Below are 27,299 nucleotides of genomic sequence, written 5' to 3' on the forward strand. Positions count from 1 at the left end.
TTTTTTCTTTCATTCTTACTGAAACTGTAATTTATTATTTTGCCGAAATTGTACAGTCTTGCTAAATATGATAAATAAAAAAATAAAAAAATACAAAGCACGGTATTTTATTTTTACAACAATAGAGTTTGCATAGACTAGTATTAAAAGAAATGTACAAAGCATACGAAATAACAAAACTATTTATTAAACATGTCGACGAAACATTAACTACTAGGCCTATATACGATAATCTAATTAAATATACATTAAATACATAAAACTAATTACATCACAGCTATTTATGTCATACAAAATAATAATATTAATAAATTACAAAAATATTTGAGTGTTAGGTGGAAATTAAGTTGAGGTACACTATTTCATAAATAATTATATAAATTTGCACATTTAGAAAACGAAAAATTAAAACACGAAAATACCATTCGCATAGCATGATAGGATTTCAAATTAAACAAACCGAAACAATAAAATAATTTGACTATTAAAGTAATAGACAGAAACAAGCCTGTTTTTTTTTTATATATCAATGCAGGAAGACTTAAGAATTCTGAACAACAAAGAACAAAAACGACATTACACGAAAATGACAGAAACACCTAAAACAGATGTACACCAAAATGTGACTTGCGTGTTGTAAAAATCCATTTGAACAAGAATAGCATGTACCGTGTACAACAATTATTAAAACTAGAATCTCGAGTTATATTCGTTTGTCGAATCAAGGCAGTTGACCCCATACATGTATAGCAAGAAGATGGCTTAACCGAGTGTTCCTCTATATCATTGCGGTTGTCCCTGCCACTATCTACAGCAAATCTTTAAACATTTTCAAGCTCAGAAGATTACTGACGCCACCCTAGTACTATATGCATTGTGCTGAAGCCCAGATATCGCTACCTACTCTGTGAACATACCGGTAGTTTAATCGACTCCACCCTAGTACTGCGTACATCGTGTCCTAATATCACTACCCACTATTTGAACATAGTTCAACAGACACCACCCAAGTACTACATGCGTACTGAAGCCCTAATATCGCGGCCTACTCTGAACATAGTTTAACAGACGCCACCCCAGTGCTGCATGCATCGTGGCAAAGCCCTAATATCGTTACCTACTCTTTGAATATAGTTTAACAGACGCCACCCCAGTACTACATGCATTGTGCTAAAGCCCTAATATCGCTACCTACTCTTTGAACATACCGGTAGTTCAACAGACTCCACCAAGTATTACATGCACTGTGCTAAAGCCCTAATATCGCTACCTACCCTTTAAACATAGTTTAACAGACGCCACCCCAGTACTACATGCATTGTTCTAAAGCCCTAATATCGCTACCTACTCTTGGAACATACTGGTAGTATAACGGACGCCACCCCAGTACTACATGCATTGTGCTAACGCCTAGAATATCGCTACCTACTCTTGGAACATACTGGTCGTTTAACGGACGACACCCCAGTACTACATGCATTGTGCTAAAGCCCTAATATCGCTACCTACTCTTGGAACATACCGGTAGTTTAACAGACGTAACCCCAGTACACCATGCACTGTGCTAAAGCCTTAATATCGCTACCTACTCTTGGAACATACTGGTAGTTTAACGGACGCCACCCCAGTACTACATGCATTGTTCTAAAGCCCTAATATCGCTACCTACTCTTGGAACATACTGGTAGTTTAACGGACGCCACCCCAGTACTACATGCATTGTTCTAAAGCCCTAATATCGCTACCTACTCTTGGAACATACTGGTAGTTTAACGGACGCCACCCCAGTACTACATGCACTGTGCTAAAGCCCTAATATCGCTACCTACTTTTGGAACATACTGGTAGTTTAACGGACGCCACCCCAGTACTACATGCATTGTGCTAAAGCCCTAATATCGCTACCTACTTTTGGAACATACTGGTAGTTTAACGGACGCCACCCCAGTACTACATGCACTGTGCTAAAGCCCTAATACCGCTAGCTACTCTTTGAACATAGTTTAACAGACGCCAACAGTTAGACTATACTGTCGATCCTGCTACAACGTGAATGTTGTACAACTTATTTGCCAAAACCACGACCTGGTGGTAGCCGTTATATCCAAGATCGATTATACACAGTGCACGTATTTATAAACAAATGTTTATATGCCATAGTAAAGCGACACACTCTTACACAAAACTATCCAATACTGCAAATTAAAATTAAACTAAAATAATTTTTAAAAAACATATATATATATATATATATATATATATAATATAACAAAAAACGCGAAAATTATAAACAATCACTTTACTAGTTTAAAGTACACAGTTATGGTTAAGGAGTATAGCAAATACATACTAAGCGCAAATATCGAATGAAGAATTAGGTCCGTTCTCCGTTTGACACGACGCAGGTACGGTCATCAAAACCTGCGCTGCGCATATAGACACTCTGTTATTGATAGGGTCTTTTTTTAATACATCTTTTTGTTTTTGCATCCCGCAACCGCGCCACTCCCAGAACCGCCCTTAGTGTTGTAATATTGAAAGCAATTTACAAACACATTCATAGAACGATTGTAAAAATCGTATGACCTGCTGTTGTTCCTATACCTCACAGAGTGTATTCCAGCTTTGTTTTTCAAGATCTTTGACAATGCACATCTCCGGAGGTCTTAGTATTTAAGTCAACTTCATCTGGGAACCAACGTTACCGAACCTCCCTTGGCCAGCCAAATCACCTGATCTCTACCCAATTAAACATTAATCGCAGATGTTTTCGTAAGGCAGGTTCACTCTCGGCAGCCCGCATCAGCCAAAATCAAGAGCGATAATCTGCCACGTGTCGTGCTCGTAGCGGCACGTGACAGACACACACTCAAACACTGACACTGAACTTTATTCATTTAAAATTTCACACTTAAATAATGCATCTTTAAAACAACGACAATAATCAAACAAAAAAATAAACAGAAAATACATTAAATCCCAAATCCTGGTGTTCATGTAATTTTTGCGCTTAGCCTATTTCAACATAAATTATACATGTATAAACCTGTGTCGAGTAACCACTCAAACCAGTATGAATGAAAAAACCCCGACTCGTAGCACTGGCAGCTGCTTAGTACAGGTCAATATGTGTTACCGCAGGAACAGGATCAGTCATTTTTAGGGACAAGGACGGGATGCATTTCAAAACTGGTACTTGCCAGGTTGTCAGTTTGCGGTAAACTGATTTATTGTACACTATGGCAATTAAGGCATTTGCAAATCAAATTCCAGGTTTTTCAATGCCCACATCCATTAGGTTCAGCCATGTCCACTCTTGTATGACCAGTGGCTTGACCCAGGGTAGAGGAAAAGGCATTTGCAGTGGCTCAAATGTGTATATACCTAAACCTGGCCCCTTTTATGGATCTGCCTCTGTATAGTATATCATATATGGAAGAATAGTAAAAAGCATACTTAAAACAAGTAGCTGTCTAAAAAAACTGGAGTGAGTTTTCGTTCTAATCTGAACAGAGGTCATTACACTGGCGTAACCAAGTATGCTTGTAAGATATGCCAACATATACTATGGATGGGAAAAAACTATATATTTCGTGGGCTCATCATGGCCCCCATACCCCACTCTGGGTGTGCCCAATGAGCCATTAATATATAAGCCTAGTGTAGAGATCAACTATGTGACATTTTCTATTCCAAAGCTCTTTACAAAGGTGCATATTTACGGTGATATTAAACATAGCTGCTAATCGTCTGTTATCTGGATAACATGTGATGGGTAATGGCCGTATTTTTTAGAACCAAATTTACTGGTTTTTGTCCAGCCGTAGGAAAATCCATATTCGTCTTCACCACATTTTTGATGTATTATTTGGCCTGAAAACAAAATGTTTAAGTTAAAATAACACAGTTAAAGAGTTTACGTGTTGCAGTCTGATTTAAAGTAAAAGTTAAGGCATCCCTGTCTAAAAGGTAAATCAGAACAACAACACGGTAATACATGATCAGGGCCCATAAGCATACCAGACGCAGGATGGGAGCAAAACCTCAAATTTGGGCAAGAATGATACGGATATTCGGGGAAAATGTGTTAACCTGAGAAAACCTGTAAAAATGTGTGGTTCTTAACAATATGTCCGACGCCATATAACCGTAAATAAAATGTGTCGTTAAATAAAACATTTCCGTTTATATAGCTGTTTGGTAGTAATGCTAATATGAATAAATATATAGTTATCCAGATTCCGACATGTTTTTTAATTCGGGCAAACGCCAGCCTGCCCCCCACCCCCTACAATAATGGGAGCCCGTACGCCTATGTCAGAGCCGTTCCTCGTCTATAGGAGGACAGCCATTGTCGAGGAGATCCTTTACTGGAGATTTGATCCCTCAAACACATATTTCATAAATGCATAAGCGTTCGGACAGGTAGTCTTCAGAGGGAAACCACTCAAATTTTACATTATCAACCAAGGATCCTTTATATATACTTCCCGACAGACCGGACAGTATAAACTACGGTGTTTGATATACCAGTTGTAGGTAGCGTTGTTTTGGACGGGGAAAAACAACTAGAGAATGGGTATACATCGAGGGGATACGATCCTTCGACCGAAGCAGTTCAGGCGAGCGCTCTACCAGGGCTTCTTGAATTTTTTTATAAAATTCACTAGCCATGGGATCAGTGATTTGTTTTTAATTTACTAGCCACGATTAAAAATTCACTAGCCCAACTTTACTGTAAGTTAATATAATTTTACTATATAATAGTAATAATCGAATATGTCACCTAAAGAGGGAGAGAGAGCTTAAAAACACTAACATTGGGAAGGGGGGGGGTAGGATAGTCATATTTACAAAACAGACTTAACTGCAACATTTGACAAAATATTTTCACTAGCCATCGGGCATGGCAATAGTAATTATTTACTAGCCCAACATTGAATATCATTAGCCATGGGAGCAGGGCTACCACAATCTAGAAGCCCTGGTTCTACTGACTGAGCTAAATCTCGCCTTCGGAAAAAAGAAGAACGGGAAATTAAAACGAAAAAATGGATGAATGTGTAACAATATTTAAGCACGAACAATATACAGGCCATTAGATGTCAAATTAATTAAAATGGATGATCAACATCAATATAAAAGTTATATATATAATTATTGATAAAACATAGTGTAAATCAAAGAAACAATCAATATTTGACAACATAAAATATACAAAACAAAACAAAAGCTACTCAGACACACACAACCCTTTAAAGTATTATTCTAGTTTCAGCCCATGAAAATGAACACACTATAGTCCGTCCCATCCTACTATAGAAATGTTTTTTGTAAATAATTTCGGTTTGGTTTGACATAAGAAAAAAAGTAAAATTATTTTGGAAATAACAAAAACGATCATTTTTGTGTGAAGATAATAAATAAAACTGTAATACGTACCATAGTAATAAAACGACGCTTGCGGCGTTATGGTCGCCATTTTGGTTTTATGGACTGGTAGTCTTGAGCGAGATAATTTTTATTTGATTAATTCCACAACAAGAAAATAATCAAGAGTTATCTCATATAGCAACACAATACCAGTCTATAAAATAAAATGGCGGCCATAACGCTGTAAGCGTCGTTTTCTTACTATGATTTGTATTACAGTTTTATTTATTTATAAACCGAATAGAGGTATCCTCTTTGACATATAAAAAGTCCTAAGAAATCCTTCGGGGGGGAAAGTCCCAAAATCTGGGAAATCCAATATGGCCGCCACTCGGCTTAGTGTCAGTCGTTCTTAAAAATCCAAAAGTGATACAATCATGAATAATACCACTTTTTAGGGAGTTTTGTGGTCGAGGAATCCTATTCTGATCTCATTTTGACGATTTGAGGCCAAGGTCACCCCTTAAGGTTACCCTAATGTATGGGAACAGAGAATGACTCATTCATTGAAGATACCCGATTTTTCTGTGGGGTCCACATTACTGGTTGGTGAGACTGATTGTGGATCTTGAGACACAAAATATGCTAGAGGTGCTTGCTCTGATATAACTGTTGGTACTGGCTCTGACTGGGTGCTATTTGTAGACATTGTCCCCAACTTGTCATTGTCCTCATGTGCTCCATTTTTACCTGAACGTTCTCTTCTTTGACCATGAGCCTTTTGCTGTTCCTTTTCCATTCCATCCCTGAATCTGAGTATAGTAAGCTCTATTTAGAGTATTTGTGAGGTAATAAATTGAGCTTTCTGTAGTTTTTTGTTTTGTTTTTTTTACTTCGGAGCTACTTCAAATCTGCAAGGGTGTATCTGCAGCAGATGTCCAACCTCAAAGCTAAAAACTATGATGTCCAAAAACGTTTCGATGAGGAGTTCCATGTGATTCGACGAAGCGATCGCCTGTGGGCAGGTCTTTCATCCGACCTGATTATCGAGCAAGTTCTGATAAGAAGCTTGAAGACCAGTGGGGGGGGGGGGGGGGGCTCACACGAGGCCGAGGTATGACAGAGCAACAGTGCCTGCTGTGGCTGCTATCGATGCCTGCCTATGCAGACGTAAACCAGGCAATGCAGGAGCTTACATGGGTGAACTGCAACGCTGGGGAGCAAAATAAGGACATGACCAAACGAAGACAAGCTCGTGACCGGAAGGACACACTAGCAGCTCTCCAGTATCTACAGAAGCGAAATCCGTTCAGCAATGACCCAAGTCTGCGGACTATTGCCACTGGAGTCCATGCCCACCTCACCGTCAACGTTGATACAGCAGAGGCAGTTGAGGCCACGATACTTAAGTCTATGGATGGGAGAACACCTGCTGAGTACACCTTGAAAAGGAAAGACCATGTCGTCACCCTTGCCATGAAGTCATCAATCATGATTGACGGAGATCAAGTCCAGACTGATCCACAGTTCCTTTCCCAGAGACTGATCATTGCTGTCCAGACACCAGACGAACTGGAGTAGGCCTTCAAGCATGAACTATGCAACTACCCATCAGCCCTCTTTGTTTCCTCACTTCTGCTCCAAGAAGCACACAAGCCAGTCCTTGCTGATGCCATCTGGGATCTTGTTGGACCTGATGTCCCAGCATATATATACCAGCAGATATCCCAGATGATAGAACCCAGTATGTGTTGGATGGTGGGACACTTGTTCAACGTATCCCATGGTCCCGCGCATCTACATACAGAAACATCTGCCACCAGTATAGTTGTGTTCGATGGCTATGAGAGTACAAACACGAAGGACATGACACACCAGAGACGGTCAAAAGGAAATGATGGCGCAACTGTGACATTTGCAGCTGACATGCCTGTCACAATGAAGAAGGAATAGTTCCTGGCCAACAGGCAGAATAAGCAGCGATTCATTTTCATGCTGAGTGAAGAGCTGCAGAAGAAAAACTGTGAGACACACCATGTCTCAAGAGATGCTGACCTGATTGTGCTGAAGACCGTCTGCAGTCTGCTACCGCAACCAATACTGTGCTAGTTGGTGATGACACAGACCTCGTCATCCTCCTCTGCTACCATGCAAGCCTGGAATACCATGACCTCTTCTTTTGTCCTGAACCCAAGAAGAACACGAAGAAGCCTCGCATCTGGAACATCAAGGCTACAAAGCAACTGCTTGGTCCAGACATATGCAAGCAGATCCTCTTTCTGCATGCAGTTCTTGGGTGTGACACAACATCTCGCCTCCACGGGATTGGAAAGGGAGCTTCCCTCAAGAAGTTCAAAGCAAGCAACACATTCCGTGAGCAGGCCAAGGTGTTTGATACACATTTAGCTTCCACACATAATGTGGCAGATGCAGAAGAAAAGCATTGGTGATTATCTACAATGGAAAATCAACTGGCATCCTGGACTCTCTCCGGCATCAGCGGTTCTGTGACAAGGTGGCTTCAATCTAATTAAAATTAGCACCACTATTACATGTGGATATAACAGCAGCCCGTTGAAGCTCATGTCCAGTTGACCTTTCATTCGACCAATTAAAACCTTACTTGCAAAATCATGCCAGTGATTTGAAAAGAATTTGAAAACATTCGGGATTATGCCGAGGGTATATGGAATGATTCGGGTCAATTACGAAGTATGCCCGAAACTAATTGCAATATAAATTTTATATAAAATTCGTTTCAAGACGGAAAAAAAACCGTGATGGTATAGCCATAAAATCTGTTTATACTAGTATATAATCCAGAGTTTATTACTACACTTTTCCTCCTGTTTTTTCAATGTTGAAATAGACCAACAAGTTCGCCTACTGCATAAATAGTCTCGCCCGATATTTTTAGAATTTGTATGCTCCCGAATAATGCCATAAAAGGCGAAGTGTAATTGGTCGATATTAACATTGTTATTTATAGATGAAATGTCACCTGGACATGGGAGTCCACGCAATGCTGTTAGATCTAATCAGATTGAGGTGGCTTCAAAATCATCTCATGTTAAACCACAGACCTTACCACCAACATCAGGAGCAGCCAAGTATCACAGTATGCGTGTGTACCTGCAAGTCCAAGAATGGAAAGGATCTGCAGATGGACTTAGTCCGACAGACTGGAGATAGCAGGGGTGTGACGAGGGGTTTGTGCAAATTCAGACAGCCCTAGCTCCTGCTCGTGGACATCTGCTGCGGGTCATCAGGTGAAACTGTCAGGCTGACTGCAGCACCCTGAGATGCACATGCAAGAGACACAACATTGAGTGCACTCCGGCTTGTGGAAACTGCAGGGGATCTGGCTGTACGAACACACTACAGACATCATGTGATGATGATGAAGATGATGACATTGTCGAGATCTAAATTTCAACATGTTTAGTCATTTGTGTTTCTACAATGTAGACTATGTATCACAGTGTGAATTTCAGTATTATTTTTATTATTCTTGATTACGACATGTGAAAGTGTGTCGTATTTCAACAGACTGCTATATTTTATTTCCTCTTTTTTTCCCCTGAATTTTGTTAGGTTTATACGATTGACATAATACTTGACAGCAACTTGGATATCATCTTGTGTCTTGAACATTTCTCATTATTTCAATGCTTCGAAGCTACTAAACCAAAAATAAAGCATGGTATACACGAACAGATCATGTAAGAACAACGAAATGTGGTGAAAAAGGCATTTATGGTAGGGTCAAACTTGGGTGATTTTTAAAACTTTCCCCCAAGAGGATTCCGTATGACTTTTTTTCTGTCATTGAATACATATTCAGAAAACAAAATCCGTTGAGTTTGCTTTTGTTGCAGTTTGTGTGAGGTTGACCAAAAATGTTGAGTAAAATGCCTGTACTATTTGGATTGTGCAGAAAGTTAACATTTCAAACAATAACTGTACAATAATGTCAAAATTTGTTACAGGTTCTGAAGGCAATAGATAATTTGCATTAAAGACAGACAATTACTCTATTCATACCTTTTGAAAACGTAAGTTCGTTTTCATTATTGGCTTTGTAATCACGTGTTGCCACTACCCGAACATTGCTGAGTTGTGCGGCGTTTTTAATGGGATTTTTAAGATCTGATTCCCCGCTGGATGAATCACTTTCAGATTCACATGGACTTTCGCTCCTCTCACTATCGTCCTTCTGTTCGCAAAACTCAGTGACGTCGGTCTTGCTACCCGTATCAATGAGTTCGGTCACAATTCGCTTCTTTATGCGCTGCCAAGTTGGCTCTTTTAAAACAGAAGCAAAAGAAAAAAGAAATATTGTTTAATGCTAGGCTCAGACTACCAACACTACCAGCAGAAATTTGGCCAGCTTTCTGCTGTCACGGCTTCTACGACGGTCCAGTTGCTAGTCTGAGTGCTCTTACAACTCCACTCTCGTCGTATAGCCCATTTGTTGTTAATCTAAGCGCACCTGTCGTAAGTTGGCAGTTGGGGAAATTACAACACAATTGACGAGTTGGCCAACTTTCTGCTGGCAGTTGGTAGTTTGAGCCTACATAATGTTAAAGTTAAAATTTGTTTTGTTTAACGACACCACTAGATCACATTGATTTATTAATCATCGGCTCCTGGATGTGAAACATTTGGTATTTTTGACATATAGTCTCAGAGAGGGAACCCACTACATTTTTCTATTAATAGCAAGTGATCTTTTATATGCACCATACCACAGACAGGATAACACATACCACAGCCTTTGATATACCAGCCGTGGTGCACCGCCTAGAACGAGGAATAGCCCGACTGGGATCAATCCCAGAAAGACTGCGCATTTGGCGAGCGTTTTACCACTGGGCTAATTCCCGTCCCGAATACAGAATGGCCTATGCATATTTGATTATGTATTCTCCTCTAAATATACCGGCCTCGGTGGCGTCATGGTTAGGCCATCGGTCTACAGGCTGGTAGGTACTGGGTTCGGATCCCAGTCGAGGCATGGTATTTTTAATCCATATACCGACTCCAAACCCCGAGTGAGTGCTCCGCAAGGCTCAATGGGTATGTGTAAACCACTTGCACCGACCAGTGATCCATAACTGGTTCAACAAAGGTCATGGTTTGTGCTATCCTGCCTGTGGGAAGCGCAAATAAAATATCCCTTGCTGCTAATCGGAAAGAGTAGCCCATGTAGTGGCGACAGTGGGTTTCCTCTCAAAATCTGTGTGGTCCTTAACCATATGTCTGACGCCATATAACCGTAAATAAAATGTGTTGAGTGCGTCGTTAAACATTTCTTTTTTTCTTTCTCCTCTAAATAATGTTCTCTTTTGTTATTATAGTTAAAATTTGTTTGTTTAACAAAACCACTAGAGCACATTGATTTATTAATCATCTGTTATTGGATGTGAAACATTTTGTAATTCTGTGCTCTGTTATAGAGTCGGAGTTTTGTTTCTCAATTAGCATCAATATTATTTTGGGACGTGATGTAGCCCAGTGGTAAAGCGCTCGCTTGATGCGCGGCCGATCTAGGATCAATCCATGTCCGTGGCTCCATTGAGATATTTCTCGTTCCAGCCAGTGCACCAGGACTGGCATATCAAATGCCTTGGTATGTGCTATCATGTCTGTGGTATGGTGCATATAAAATATTCTTTGCTAACAAAAATGTAGCGGGTTACCCTCTAAGACTATATATCAAAATTACCAAATGTATGACATCCAATAGCCGATGATTACTAAACCAATGTGCTCTAGTGGTGTCGTTAAAACGTAAACAAAAAAAACTTTAATCTTATCCTATAGGGCGTATGTATATTTGATTATATATTCTCCTGTAAATAATGTTCTCTTTTGTTCTGTCAAAAAAAAAAAAAAAAACTTCAATATTATTTTCATATGTATTTTCCTATAACACGACATCGCAACTTGTTTTTAGTGATCACCTGATACAAGGCAGTTGTCAGTATCCTCGTCCGACGCAATACAGAAATCTCTCACCACCCAGGGAAGTGTTTCTTTTGATAAAGTCGCCATCTCTATTGGCAGTTCTAGTACCTCAATGCCTTCTATAAATATAAAACATATAAGTTATGGATCAGCGAATCAGGTTTTAAACTAATGTGGCTACTACTAGTAATAGCGGCAGCAGCAACAGAAGCAACAGAAGCAATAGTCTATCTCTCTTAGCGTCAGAGTACTCTGGCTAGATGATAACAAGTACTTTAATTTTCACTGTAGTTAGAAGTTAAGGTAATACTTAATTAATCAACTGAAATTTGTATGAAAATATGCAAGAAGTCGAAGCATAGTTGTCCTAAATATATACGCCAGTCATGGCATATGTTTTCTAATTGCTAACGATTAAAAACAAATCATAATCCAGTATTTGTTACCAAAGAAACGAAACATACATACACCAATATAAAACTCAATATATTCGGTCAAATAATGTCACAGTGATAGAATTTAAAAATCCTGTTTGTGGAAAAAGTGCATATAAAAGATGTCTCACTGCATTAGAAAAAAATGTGGCGTGTCAGAATTACCATGTGTTTGACATCAACTAGACGATGATTAATCAATCAATGTGCTCTAGTGGGATCGGTAAACAAAAAAACCTCTTTAATTTAGTATCACGAAACAGAGGCGGATCTAGAGGGGCTTCAGGGGCCAGCCCGCCCCCTACATTTTGTGACAGTTATAATTTTTTTATATACTAATTTTAATTTTTTTACGATCCCGTCCAAATCTCCCCCAAAATTCCATTGGCATTCCGCCTCATGTCATTGCCCCCCCCCCCCCCACCTCCGCCCCTTTAAATGGGTTTTTCTGGATCCGCCACTGCGAAATGGTCTCTGACCTGAATTAGACGCAGTAAACCAACTGTTAATGTTGGGCGTATTGCTTGCTGGTGCGGGGTGTGTCCAGGTGTCTCTGAGACTTATGGTGGCCACGTCAGCACACGTTGTCTGTTGTCGGAGAGACGTCTGTGGCGAATGCAGCTTCTTGTTCTGTCGTCCCACTGCGATGGGTCCCCTCTCTCCCGGGTTATCGGCGGCAGGGGAACCCTCTAATCTGGGACGAAAGGAATGCAGCACCATGTTTTGCTGTTGAACTGCAAAGAGTTCTATTTCGGAAGGAATCCTGTAGAATTAAATTTGCACAGTTATTATTGAAAGATTTCAATTTGTGAAATTTAATAACTGATGTGGGAGAAACCTAGAGTGATCACACTAATGAAGGGTTAAAATTGTATAGGTTGGTACGTGTTCGTGTGTAGTGCCCACAAATATCGCAACAACCACAACTGTCACAACGACAAAACAAGAAAACATTTTTTAAACGTCAATGTAAATTATGACATTTGTTGCTGATGAGTTGCGTCATTTGTCGTTGTGACATTTTTGGCGTTCAGCGTTGTGACATTTGTGGTTGAGACCTTTGTGACATTTGTGGTCGATCGTGTGGCATTTGTGGTCGATTAGGACATTTGTGGCAGTAACATTGTGACATTTGTGGTCGTTGTGACATTTGTGGTCGTTGTGACATTTGTGGTCACTACATTCGTGAACGTCACACTCGCGTAGCTCGGGGGGGGGGGGGGGGCTGGGGGCAATCACACCTCTCGTTGTTTCCTCACCATCTTTAATTACATTTTGTTGTGCGCCTCATAGTACGACTCAAAGCCAGTGTAGTCCCCCCCCCCCCCCCCCCCACACATGTGGATTCCACCCCGATATAATTTCTTGGCTACCCCAGAGGCATATCAGCGACGTATCCATCATAGTACCCACATCTAAAACAATCTTCATGTATAACTATGTTTTGTTTTTTTATACTGTCATCAGATTATTTCAATCATCTTGCGTCATGCTACTTCTGCTTACAACTCGATTAAGATGAGTTCGCCTCTACAATATTATTGCCTTCGCTATCACTCTTGTTCCCCATAATACCTCTGAGACTAATTCGAGAAGAGATATTTTTAACTACCCTCAGTATGAGACTTGAAAATATAAGTACTACAAAAGGACTGAATACCAATGTCCAATATAGTAATATCTTAAATGGCTTCCCATCATCTAATGTAAGTTAGGGCAGCAATTAATTACCACCCTCGATTTTGTTTTGAGAAGTGTGTGTATGTGTGTCCTGAACTTTCGCCGACAGCTTAAAAGTTGTTGTTTGACGACAGCGGTTATTGGAAGGAAGGAAATGTTTTATTTAACGACGCACTAAACACATTTTATTTACGGTTATATGGCGTCGGACATATGGTTAAGGACTACAAAAATATTGAGAGAGAAAACCCGCTGTCGTCACTTCATGGGCTACTCTTTTCGATTAGCAGCATGGGATCTTTTATATGCACCATCCCACAGACAGGATAACACATACCACGGCCTTTGATATACCAGTCGTGGTGCATTGACTGGAGCGAGAAATAGCACAATGGGCCCACCGACGGGGATCAATCCCAGACCGACCGTGCATCAAGCGAACGCTTTACCATTGGACGTTATTGGAAGAAAGAAAAGGACGGAATTAGTATCTTATTTAACGAAAAAAAGAGAGTAAAGTTTGTTTTATTTAACGACGCCACTAGAGCACATTGATTTTTTATCTTATCATCGGTTATTGGACGTCAAACATATGGTCATTCTGACACTGGGTTTTTTTTTAGAGGAAACCCGCTGTCGCCACGTAGGCTACTTATTTACGACAGGCAGCAAGGATCTTTTATTTGCGCTTTCCACAGGCAGGATAGCACAAACCAAGGCCTTTGTTGGACCAGTTATGGATCATTGGTCGGTGCAACTGGTTTACTCCTACCCAATGAGCCTTGCGGAGCACTCACTCAGGATTTGGAGCTGGTATCTAGATTACAAATCCCATGCCTCGACTGGGATCCGAACCTAGTACCTACCAGCCTGTAGACAGATGGCCTAACCACGACGCCACCGAGGCCGGTCTTATTTAACGACGCATTCATCACGTTTTAATTACGGTTATACATAAAATGTATGGCGTTGTCCATATATAGTTAATGCTAGGCTTAGACTACCAACTTCTGTCACGACGGACTTGGCCAACTCGCCGCTCTCACGACTTCTACGACTATCCAGAAGCAGGTCTGAGCACTCTTATAGCTCGATTCTAGTCGTATATCTTCTTCTGTCACGACTTCTACTGTCCAGTTGTTAGTCTGGGCGCTCTTACAAGTCGTTTCTCATTGTATAACCCATTAGTTGTTAGTCTGAGCGCTCTTACAACTCGTTTCTCATTGTATAACCCATTGGTTGTTAATCTGAGAGCGCACCCGTTTTAAGTCGGGAGTTGGGGAAATTGCAACGCAACCGTCGAGTTAGCCAACTTCGTGACAGTTGATAGTCTGACACTAGCATAAAGAATACACATATAATGATAGAAGAAACCCGTTTCCGAGCTACTCTTTTCGATTAGCAGCAAGGAATCTTTTTATATGTAGCATCCCACAGAAAGGATAGTAAATATCAAGGCCTTTGTTCCACCAGTCGTGGAGTACTAGCTGCAACGAGACGGGGGTCGATCCTAAACCGACCGCGCATCAAGCGAGTGCTCTACCACTGAGCCCGTTGGCTATTGGGTGTATTGAGCGTAATTACCAGCATGGAATCGTTTATCTAAATTTTCCTACAGAGAGGAAAGTACATATCACTGTCTTTGATATAGCAGTCGTGGGCCGTTGTATTGGCCATCTTTGAACTGATATAAATCGATGCAAAAATTCCCCAAATCGACCAACATGTACATATATAAGTAAGTTTTCATGTTGACCCCCCAGCAAAAATAAAAGAGTTAGACGTCTGCCTGCGAAAGGTCTGGACACCGTGTGTGTTTAATGCTTCATTGAATATGTATGTATTTATGTATGTGTGTATTATATTATATTATATTATATTATATTATATTTTGTCGTACTGTTCGCTGGGTAATATTGCTAACTCTGTAGTTAGAAGTTCAGATGAAAACCTTTCTCCGATGTCCACTGTGGTGAAATTCTGAAAAAAATTAAAAAAATTAAACAATAATTTTAAAAATAGATAAGAATTACAACACAAAAATGGAGGAAACCAATTGATAAAAATGTTGTACTGGGGGGGTGGGGGTGTTGGGGGGGGGGGGGGCTTGGAGGCTGATTTTTGCCCGATATAAACGAATATACCCGAATCTGGATAACAACAATTATTCACATATTTAGCATTACTGCCAAACAACTATATAGGGATGCAAACGAATCACTACGCATTTTTACATGAACTACAACTAATATTGTGGTTAGAATGATAGAAAAACATTACATGATGAAAAGATTTCAGTCCAGCTGATTTTGCCCGAATAACTATCGTGTTTGCCCCGAATAACTATCGTGTTTGCCCGAATAACTATCGTGTTTGCCCGAATTTTAGGATCTGCTCCCGCACTAAGTGACAGTGGTCCCTCTCTGCCCCTCTCTGCTACCCCCCGCCACCACCCTAACACACACACACACACACACACACACACACACACACACACACACACACACACACCTGTCTCGTACGCTTATGATCGGCAATACTACAATTAGATTCCGTTAAACGTAATCTATGCCCATTGAGTTGGATTTTAAAACTGTGTTTTATGTGATATACGCTAAAAAATATTCTAGCCCCCCCCCCCCCCCCCATTATTTTTCCAATTGGGATGCCCAGTGGAGTTGGTCTATCTGCACTTTTACCATTAGTTCCCCTTAGCAAAATGTTTCCTGGATCTGCCCCTGCTAATGCATCTTGAAATATCCCATACATGATACACTAAATAAAGTACCATACTAGAACGGTATTAAAAAACAAACGAACCAATATATAAACTGGTGAAAGAACAAACAAATTAATAAAATAAACAAAACAAAACAAAAAATCCAAAACAAAACAATAAATAAATAAAATAAACAAATAAACAAACAAGCGAAAGAACAAACTAATGAGATAAAAGAAAGAATTAATCAAACAAACAAACAAAACAAACAAATAAACAAATACCTCTAGAGAACAGTCAGTTGACAACCTTCGTTTTACAGTTTCATTAACTTTTATTTTCAAGTTCTCCAAATTTTCCTCGCCAAAATTACTGGAAGTGAAGTTGGTGAGGAATTTTTCGCAATCCACCAGACTTTTTCGCTTTTCTTTCCTTTTGAAATAAATATGTTCAGTGATTAGGTGTTAATTATTAGTTTTGTTTCCCGCCAAAAATGTTATTGGTTATAATTATTAAAATATAAAGTTTGTATGTTCAGTTAAAACCCCACTAAATTAAATCTATACAAAGTCCATTATTTGAAATGTTAAAGACATGGGTAGGTTAACAATTACGTACTGCAAAATGTGGCATCGATGTGAAAATTACATTAATTTGTTAGCGGTCATTAATGAAAATACAATGAAATATGCCGCCTACAAATTATATTCATGATAATGCTTTTTAATAAGAACAAATCTATTAATCACACACGCGATTACACATGCATGTAGCACATGTCCAGACAGGCAGATACAACAGGGTGCGCTCAGATTTACAACTAATCGGTCGTAGGAGTTATATATAGGATGAAAATCGAGTTAAAACAGCACTCAGATTAGCAACAGTTACTGGACAGTCATAGAAGTCGTGAGAGCGGCTAGATGGTCAACTCCGTCGTGACAGTTGGAAGTCGGAGACTACCATAACTAAAAAAAAGGCATTTATGACAAATTCGTTTTACGTTGGGTGTATAATTAGGGCACTTGCAGTTGCAGCGCTCTGGAGTGTTGCATATCCTCCGAACCTCTCCCCAGATTCACTGTTAGGGCCGTTTCCCAATCTACGCAGTTTTTAACGGGGCGCGTGTGTGGCTACTAAAAGGTCGCACAGCGTGTATAGAAACGCTTTCATAATAGGTTACCACACGGTTTCTAATCGAATTTTGTATGCGATCATTTTCCGATTTCCGCGCCCGCACAGCGCTCACGCCACGCCAGAAAACCGTGCACTTGGAAAAAGAAAGACAGAATGGTTTTATTTAACGACACATACCACGGCCTTTGATAAAACAGTCGTGGTGTACTGGCATGAACGAGAAATAGCCCAATGGGCCCACTGACGGGTATTGATCTCAGACCGACCGCGCATCAAGCGGACGCTTTACCACTGGGCTATTTTTCGCTCCAGGTAATTACAGAGAAAACCAGCATCCGACAGACAGTATAGTACATGCCATAGCCTTTGTTACAACAGTTGTGGAGCACTAGCTGGAACGAGAACTGGCCCAATGGGTTCGACCCAGAACTGACAGGGATCGACCTTAAACTGACCGTACATCAGGCAAGCGCTAGATACCACCGGGCTACGTCCCGCCCTCACACATGGACAAAGAAAGAAAGAAATGTTTTATTTAACGACGCACTCAACACATTTTATTTACGGTTATATGGCGTCGGACATATGGTTAAGGACCACACAGATATTGAGGGAGGAAACCCGCTGTCGCCACTTCATGGGCTACTCTTTTCGATTAGCAGCAAGGGTTCTTTTATATGCACCATTCCACAGACATGATAGCACATACCACGGCCTTTGGTGTACCAGTCGTGGTGCACTGGCTGGAACGAGAAATAGCCCAATGGGCTCACCGACGGGGATCGATCCCAAACGGACCGCGCATCAAGCGAGCGTTTTACCAGTGGGCTACGTCTCGCCCCCTACACATGGACAACGACCCTTAAGCAGTTAAGTTCAAGGATGGTAGATGTTGGGTTTGTATTCTTGTACCACCCACCCACCTGCACAACAGAATCCAAACCACCCAATACCCAGCTGGTGATTAGAGGGTTCCAAACTTGTACCAACCTCTCCGATGACTTTTCATGACCTTGAAGACGTTGCATAAACAATTTAATAATTTTCACAATATCAGCCAGCCGAATCGTTGCGAAGAACCACAGATCATCTTGCATTGATTTGAGAGGCTTTTAATAAAATAAATAAATAAATAAATATATAAATAAATAAATACGTTTAATATGATGATGATGTTGATGGTAATGGTGGTGGTCGTGGTGGTGATGATGATGGTGATGGTGGTGGAGATAGTTGTGGTGTTGATGATAATGATGACGAGGATGAAGATGATGATTATGTTTGTGGTGGAGGTGATGATGATGATGATGATGACGTTGATGATGATTTGAAACAAATATTTTTTTTTACATATCAGCTACTGTTAAACTCGAGGACAATTATGTTAATACATTAAATACTCAAATATCTACTTTCTGCTCCGTCCGTACCTTAGTCTCCGTTTATAAAGATACAAATCTTAGTGATTACGCCTTCGAACTTAAAGGTATATTATCACAGATCTATTATGTCATATTTTATTAATGGTCTAATAACGTCTACCCTGAAAATATACTTTTTTTTTATTTGTTCTTAACATTACTTTATTCAACCATTTACATAACCGCCATATCCCGCTTATTATCGAAAGTTTGTAAAACGTTTTTTAAAAAACCAAACCCAACAAAACAATATAATAATAACAAAATTATAGCGACGATCCATAAATCCATTCTGGTAATCAGAGTGAGTTTCAAATAAATAAGGTGGTATACAACAATAATATACTGACATCCTATTTCGCCAACCACCAACAATCACTAACTTACTGGACAGACGGCCTTGATAAATGATGCGTGTGCATAGGACAGCGTGCTTGAACCCTAATTGGTTATAAGCAGGACAGTCAGGTGAAACAACAATGAAAAGAACAAACCACTGTTTGACTGTTCATGAAGTCGGATAGAACTTTCTCAGCTCCCTTCAGCTGCTGCTCCTGTATGTCGGCAAACCTTTTCAGGTGAAACTGTTTGCACTGAAGAGTTTCCATCTTTCTGGCTGAAAACGGTCTGGATAACTGGTTGTTTCGTTTTATATTGACTTTCCCACCAACTTTCACGGCTACGGCTGCAGACTGGGCGCGGGCAAAATGCTGTAAAATGTTGGGTTCTGTCATTGCTCCAAGTATTTTTGAGAGCCAAAGAACAGCAGATAATACATATATGTGTATATGCAAATTATACATATAACACATATATAGGAAACAAATTTTAATGATTAAAACCCTGAACGTATTAGGCATATTTTCACAGACCTAGTTTGTCATTTATTTAATGTTCTAATTAAGTCTGACCTGAAAATATACTTTTAATTTGTTCCTAAAATTATTTTATTCAACCATCTACATAACAGCCAAATCCAACTTCATATATAAATTAAAGACTTCATATAGCCTTCATATATAAATTTTAAAAGAGAAAAATAAATATAGTCCGAGCAATATCAGGCGCGTGTGCAGGAATTTTAGCGGGGGAGGAGGTCTAAACTGCAGCGATCGAAGTTTATAGAGGGGGTCGAGTCTTGCTAACCGGGAAAATATATTGAGAAAAAAATACACACGCGCCTGAACATACATTTGCTTTGATATTTATTTGTTAGAACAGATCTTCAGGGTAATCAATGGGATGGTTTACTTTGATGGAAACCTTGCAAACAAAACATATGACCAATCGGGTACACTGCTTTAAGTTGAATCGCGGGCTCTATTGAATCGGGGCATTTGAAATTTATTAAACATTTTAACAATTACATCACCTACCAATATATCTCGCCTTTTATAATTCGTAAAGGCGAGACAAAAATCATTCAGGGGGAACGAGGCCATTAACTGACAGGTGGCTGTTGACTAGGGGTGGCCGCATGTGTAGGCTTGACTGTACCTCCATTTCTCATCAACTGAGTTGCATATCCGTTGTTTCTTCTGCTAGGTGTTGTAACATTATACTTTCTTCTTCGTAGATCCAAAGAAAAGGGGGGAACACACGATGCTGGTTAAAATATCCATAAATATACTCATGCCGATACAGATTTCTGTTAAGTTCGACAGTATGTGTGTGGGGTGTGTGTGTGGGGGGGGGGGGGGGGGGTAGGGAAGTGGCACTGAGCGAGCCATATGCCTGTTCACAATCATCCTAGTACATTTATTTATAACATCTCTATGAAACCATGATGAACTAAAATAAATGTATTCTTTTCTTTCGTTTTAATTAATGTTCAAGCACGCTGTCTTGGGCACATACTCCAACTATATGGGCTGTCTGTCCAAGTCAGTGGGTTAATGGTTACTTGTTAGCTGCTACTAAGATAAATTTATTACTTTATTTTTTTTAATCTTCTTTTTTTTTCATTTTAGTACAAAAATATTGCATAGTGCATGCATAACTGTAGCCATAATTTTTGTTTGCAAAGTATTTGGCAAAGCAGACCTCCCAGTGCTATCACAAGAAGGCCTAGTCAAACATATAAACGCAAAATAAAAGTGTGTTGAGTGAAGTCAGGTTCAAACCATTTTTGTGGGCTTTGAGGCCTATGGATTCCAGAATAAGAAATAAGTAAGTAAATCAATAAATCAATAAATAAATAAATAAATAAATAAAAAAAATACTACACCTGTTTCCACTTGGCAACATTACTTCCATGTTCCCTCTTCTGGTTGTGCAGGGAAATGAACTGAGATACCAAAGTGGTGAAAACCCTTTGACTTGATAATGGCATTATGCTGTTTCTTAAGTCACTGTAAAATAAATGTAGGATAGTGAAATATATATGGTGTATTATTTCTTATATCTTGAAGGTCGGGATTTGCCTGCTTCATATGGTGGTGGAAATGCACTATCATTGTTTCATTTACTGCATGTATAGTTCCTCCCTTTCTATAAAAAGAACACAACCAACCACTCTCTAAGGGCTTACATTATTATGTTTGGAAGGCTGGTGCCAGAGGGGACAGCTTTCGTGGTCATGTGACATGACCATATGTGGAAAAGGGCCAAAGTTCTTTGTTCTTGGTGTGATTCTCACACAAGGCATTCCACTCTGGTCATCGAACAATCAACACCGAGTTACTCGAGCCATCTTAAGGTTTGAACTCTGGTCGTGTGGGGGCTATACCTGTGTGATATACACTACTTGTATATTGATTTATAGATCCTGGGGATAAATTATCCTATATGGAAACCCCAGTGTTCTAATTTACTTACAATTAATTAACCCTATTATTAAAGCCCTTCAGATCCTGAACCTCGTCTTTCTTATTTATATTAATACATATTTACTATATTCATATTTGAGGGTGAAGGTAGTCAATCTGCTCACTCTGTATCCTAAGATAATTACTGCCTCCCCCCCCCCCCACCCCCTTACATAAATAAATAAATAATAAATAAATGCCGGATGGATGGATGGACTGATATAAATGATAGATAGAAGGATGGGTATATACGAATGGATTCACGAACGATGAACGAAAGAACTAAAAAAAAAAAAAAAATACCATATACAAATAAAACGCAAATTAAGAGAATAAAATGAAATATAATCTTAAAATAGTTTAACATTAATAAAAGTTAATTAATAGGATTATTTTCATTTAGCTATTCCAATTATAAAATATTGATTAAAGAAACAAAACAGAAACAAAAATTAAAACAAAGATATAGGAGATTAATCTTACGATCTAATAAACCTCATTTCAGTGCTGTATCCTGTATCATCAAGATACCACCATCATCCATATTCAAATTTAGCTCAAATAATTAAAGACCTATTGTTTTGTCCAATCATTATACATCTTGTGTTGTTATTCCGAATAGAGATATCAACTTAAACCACTATGGTGAATTTGCATATTGGTACAAAGTTAAACCACATCCACTCACGTCATTGCTGTTCTGAGTTTGATTCATGATCCATCATACCAACTCAAAAACAGTATGTTCATATTATTTAACATAAATCATTAAAGGCATACTGTTTTGACCCATCGTTATACACGTTGTGTTTTTATTGTGAGCTGAGATAGCAGCTTAACCACTATGGTCAATTTTCAAATTGGCACAAAGTTAAACCAAATCCACTCACGTTATTGCTGTTCTGATGCATGGTTCATGGTTATCAGCGCATTGTAAAGACAATCAGAATACACCTTGTGTTTTTATTCTGAATCGAGATGTCAACATAAACCACTATGGTCAATTTGCAAACTGGCACAAAGGTAAACCCACTCACATTTTTGCTATTCTGATTTTGATGCATGGTTCATGGTTATCAGCGCATTGTAAAGACAATCAGTATGCACCTTGTGTTTCTATTCTGAATCGAGATGTCAACATAAACCACTATAGACCACTATGGTCAATTTGCAAATTGGCACAAAGTTAAACCACGTCCATTCACATTATTGCTGTTCTGAGTGTGATGCATGGTTCATGGTCATCAGCGCATTGTAAAGACAATCTGTATGCATATACACCTTATGTTTATATTCTGAATCGAGATGTCAACATAAACCACTATAGACCACTAAGGTCAGTTTGCAAATTGACACAAAGTTAAACCACGTCCACTCACGTTATTGCTGTTCTGAGTTTGATGCATGGTCCATCGCCACTCATCAGCGCGTTGTAGAGACGTTGGTGCTGATTGGCCTGTGACCTGGCCTCGCGTGCAGGCAGTACTAGGACATCAATCACAGGCGTGCCATAGGGCACATCTAGAAAGAAGGTTTTGTTTAGTGGCCCTCAGCGAATATTCATTAGATGTGTAACTTTCTGAGAACCTTGGTTTAGAGTAAAAAAAGCAAAATGGTGGACAAAGTACTCTAGCTAATAGTTAGAAGCAATCGGTACGGGGTCTTTTGTATAATGATAGCACACACCATGTGCAGCTGTTGTAGAATAATTAATGGAACGGAAAACCTCAATCTTTACCAGCCAAGATACTATTCCATACATTATACTGCATGGTACCTTGGCTTGCGAAGATGAAAAACGTCAACAGGTCTGTTCATTGAGTAGGGACGGGACTAGCTCGAATCACCTCTAGCCCTACCCTTTATTGATATTAATATGTGGAGTAAGGTTAGAGGAAAGTCTATGTAATGCTTTGACAACTGTCGCCAACCAATGGTTGTAAGCTAATGTGTCTAAAATACACATTTTCTCCTAAATCTGATGCCACAGAGCTTTAGATTGATCATTCTCACTTATCAATATCAATAAGGGGTAGGGCTGGAGGTGACGAGCTAGGACGGGACATAACTCAGTGGTAAAGCGCTTGCCTGATGCGCGGTCGGTCTAGGATCTATCCCTGTCGTCGGAGGGGTCGGGCTATTTCTCGTTCCACCCAGTGCACCCAGACTGGTATATCAAAGGCCGTGGTATGTGTTATCCACTTCTGTGTAAACTATGTAAATATTTACAACTGTCATTGAAAGGGTCAGTCTTCTCGGTCAGTAATAATCAAATACACTGTCCAGTACATCTACAGAAATCACTTTGTAAATTAATTTTGTTTATATTTTTCTCCATACTGCATTCTATGAATAAACGTCTTGTTTTATCGTGCGGTTTAAATGACAATGAGTTTTAATGCTACCTTTGTCCTCGCATCTGTTCGTGAAGTCGTCCGCCCACTGCTGCAGACTCTTAATGTAGGCCAACTCGATTTTACCTCGTTCCCACATCATGTCTAGAATATACTGTTCAAATCTGAAAACAGTTTTAAGGTTTTACATCGTTCCCACATCATGTCCAAAATATACTGTTCAAATCTAAAAACGTAGAAAAAACTCAATTTTTCCTCGTTCCCACATCATGTCCAAAATACATGGTTTAAAAATATTATTAAATAGTCCGATCCTCTCTTCTTTCTCTTATTTAATTTTAGACTGTCCTTCTAAAATGCTCCAAATTATATAAATATTCGGCCGAGCAGTCAATTCTTTTTATTTTTGGCTTGTAACTTTTTTCTTTTTTCATTTATTCTATTAACTTTTTACTAATTGCTATTTTCTAAATTCTGCCCATTTTCAACTCTAACCCCCCCCCCCCCCCCCCTCCATTCCGAGTCAGGCCACCGATTTTATCGGAGGTCGGACTCGGGATGGGCGTGTTCGAAACCCTAGTGGTATATGGGCACGTTAAACTAGTTATCATCATCATCAAATCTGAAAGGTAGCACAAAGAGTTCGCGTTTTGGTTTTGCACAGACCTATGTTTGAAGGCTAATTATTTGCAATAAGAAGTCATTTCTTAAGCTTAGTGACAGCCAAGAAGTAAGTTATTAAAATGACAATTGCTTTGTCACCAGCAGTGCAAACGGTTTAGCTGTAATGAGGCTTTGTATTCATACACCGGGTTTTCCATGTGACAAAAGTGGAGCGTGATAATTTTTGGTAATTTTCAAACAAGCTGAAAAATGTAATAGCTAAACCTAGACTGTCCTTCTAAAATGCTCCAAATTATATACATATTCGGCCGAGCAGTCAATTCTTTTTATTTTTGGCTTGTAACCTTTTTTTTTTTTTTTTATTTATTCTATTAACTTTTTTACTAATTGCTATTTTAAAAATTCTGCCCATTTTCAACCACCCAACCCCACCCCCTCCCCCCTCCATCCCGAGTCAGACCACCGATCTTATCGGAGGTCGGACTCGGGATGGGCGTGTTCGAAACCCTAGTGGTATATGGGCACGTTAAAATAGTTATCATCATCAGCTAAACCTTTATTCAAATTAGGGTTTTTGTAAGGTTTGATGAGCAAAGTTTCCATAAATATCTGTGTGATATCCGCCAACTCCCGCTTGGGTGTGGTTTGTATGGGTGTGAACTAAAAAGTACTTAAAATAAGTCCTCTTTATAATTATGACCCTTTTTGTTATTTCCTTGAGACTAAAATACCTGTATCTTGCTGCTAATGGAAAAATGTAGCGGGTTTCCTCTGATGACTACGAGTCGTAATTACCTAGTGTTTCACATGCAATAGCCGATGATTAATTAATCAATGTGCTCTAGTGGTGTCGTTAAACAAAACAAACTTTAACTTTGAAACTTTTACAAAACGCATCTGGTTGATGGCTCCCAAAGCCATTCCCAAATACAAATACATGTATATCGACTATCATGTGACTCGTGAGCTACAATCCGATATTTCTCGGAAACCTGTATGCTATTCCAAATATCTCTCAAACCAACACCGCACATATCAGGGCCGTAGCTAGCAGGGGGTAAAAAATTCGTTAAACATTATAGAAAGTTAAAGAAAAGGAGTTTTAGACTATTAACTACTCAGTTGCCCCCCCCCCCCCCCCAAACACAAAATCCTAGCTACGGTCCTGCATATGCATATATGACATGGTACTAAACCAAAAATGATACCTTTCCTCTTTACAGTGGTGTTTAATGGTTTCCAGTATCAACAGCCAGGGCTCGCTGTCCGAAGTGGAAGCCATTCTGCAGCACCGTGGAATATTGCGCAATTAGACAATACTATGACGTCATCTAGCTAACTGCACGTTGCCACTTTTTAACCGTATAAGTACCCGTTAAGGGATTTTTAAAACGATAGAACATACTTGTTTAAAATGTCCAAAATGCTTTTAAGACAATATATATATATATATATATATATTTCAAATTATTAGCTTTCCCTAAATAATTATCGACAGTAACAATATATGACCAAGCATCATTTTGTATAAGTCCCTCTGATGAATCTGACGTGAATCAATCTGATTGCAATTTGAATATTCTCAATAACCCATATCAAGGCCAGGCAAAGAAAATGTTGAGTTAAGGAGGGACAAATTGCATAAATATACTGAGATGCGTAAATAACGCAATGGGTAGGTTATTTTGCTGAATATCTTATAATATATTAAGCATGTGGACAAATAACATATTACCAATAGAATATCAGATAAATACCCAGTATATACTCTTCATAAAAAGTAGGGGAACCTGAAATATTAATGTTAAAATTACATTCTCTGGTTACCATATTATAACATCATGTACAAATATGAAATACAAGCTGAAATGCACTTTTAAAAAACTCGTGTGTGTTCGCTATGAACGGAGATCGTCAAAAGTATACGCTCGATTCGTCGCCTGTGCCGCCATAGCTCAGCAAAGCACAAACGACAGCCTGTTGTCAGTTTCAGTTAACACGTGCGTTTGCCGATTTCAAATTGTGGGTTCGTCTCAAAAAATTAAAAGAGAAATCTTGCGCTGTACGAAGAACGTTCGGTTGAGGATACGGTACTAGAGTCTTTCGTTAAAACCGGTTTGATCTTGACAACGTATTATCGACAATCGTACCTTCCTATTTCAGAATTAATATTTTATAAAGTGTTAGTAGAACTTTCAAAGCTTAGTTTAACACATTGATCATGTATATATTTTAAAAAATAAAATACACTAAAGCAGACAATGAACGTTTTCACTTCTTAATTTTACGTGTTAAAATTGACAAATTCAAATAAATATTCTTTATCAAAGTTAGAGCATATTGATTTAATAATCATCCGACTCAATACAATCGTAAATAAAATGTGTTGAGTGCGTCGCTCCTTCCTTCCATCTGCTGTTGGATGTCTAACATTTGGTAATTTTGACATATAATCTTAGAGAGGACTCGGGTGCATATGCAGGGGGAGGGTATTGGAGGTCGAAACCCTTACTTGCCCAAGCTTAAAAAAAATTGAAATGTATTTTCTGGGGGACTATGGCCCCATATAAACTTCGCTCAACACAGTCTATAACTCCAACCCCGTTGAAATCCCTGCACACGCGCTTTGGAAACCCGCTACATTTTGTTTTTAGCAAGGGATCGTTTATATGTATCATCTCACAGACAGGATATCACATACCATGGTTTTTTATATACCCGCCGATGGGGATCGATCCTAGACTGACCGCGCATTTCCAAAAAAACACCCTTTTAGGTCT

The 27,299-nt window shown here is 39.2% G+C and overlaps 2 protein-coding genes across 3 annotated transcripts in view; one reads left to right on the top strand and one right to left on the bottom strand.

The window, feature by feature from the left end:
• Nucleotides 1-25,825, bottom strand: LOC121382244. 2 transcript variants are annotated; one of them, XM_041511774.1, is made up of 12 exons: nucleotides 25,728-25,825; nucleotides 23,947-24,059; nucleotides 22,921-23,062; nucleotides 20,962-21,085; nucleotides 19,229-19,444; nucleotides 18,304-18,422; nucleotides 16,461-16,608; nucleotides 15,358-15,437; nucleotides 12,257-12,540; nucleotides 11,340-11,462; nucleotides 9,418-9,678; nucleotides 1-3,873 (listed from the first exon to the last, which is right to left on the bottom strand). In XM_041511774.1, exons 1-12 carry the CDS (start codon nucleotides 25,799-25,801, stop codon nucleotides 3,743-3,745), a joined length of 1,815 nt encoding a protein of 604 aa, XP_041367708.1. In that variant the 5' UTR covers nucleotides 25,802-25,825; the 3' UTR covers nucleotides 1-3,742. The 2 variants fall into 2 exon arrangements, with proteins under 2 accessions (XP_041367708.1, XP_041367709.1); XM_041511775.1 differs by lacking the exon at nucleotides 19,229-19,444.
• Nucleotides 25,826-26,067: 242 nt separating this feature from the next.
• The window catches only part of LOC121382250 (battenin-like), a 30,168-nt gene continuing 28,936 nt past the window's right edge, over nucleotides 26,068-27,299 (top strand). Inside the window, exon 1 of the mRNA XM_041511782.1 lies at nucleotides 26,068-26,194. The gene's annotated coding sequence lies outside the window, so the exon portion shown is untranslated. The remainder of the gene's footprint in view (nucleotides 26,195-27,299) is intronic.

The sequence above is a fragment of the Gigantopelta aegis genome, chromosome 9 (assembly GCF_016097555.1).
Source record: "Gigantopelta aegis isolate Gae_Host chromosome 9, Gae_host_genome, whole genome shotgun sequence".
NCBI classification, from domain to species: domain Eukaryota; kingdom Metazoa; phylum Mollusca; class Gastropoda; order Neomphalida; family Peltospiridae; genus Gigantopelta; species Gigantopelta aegis.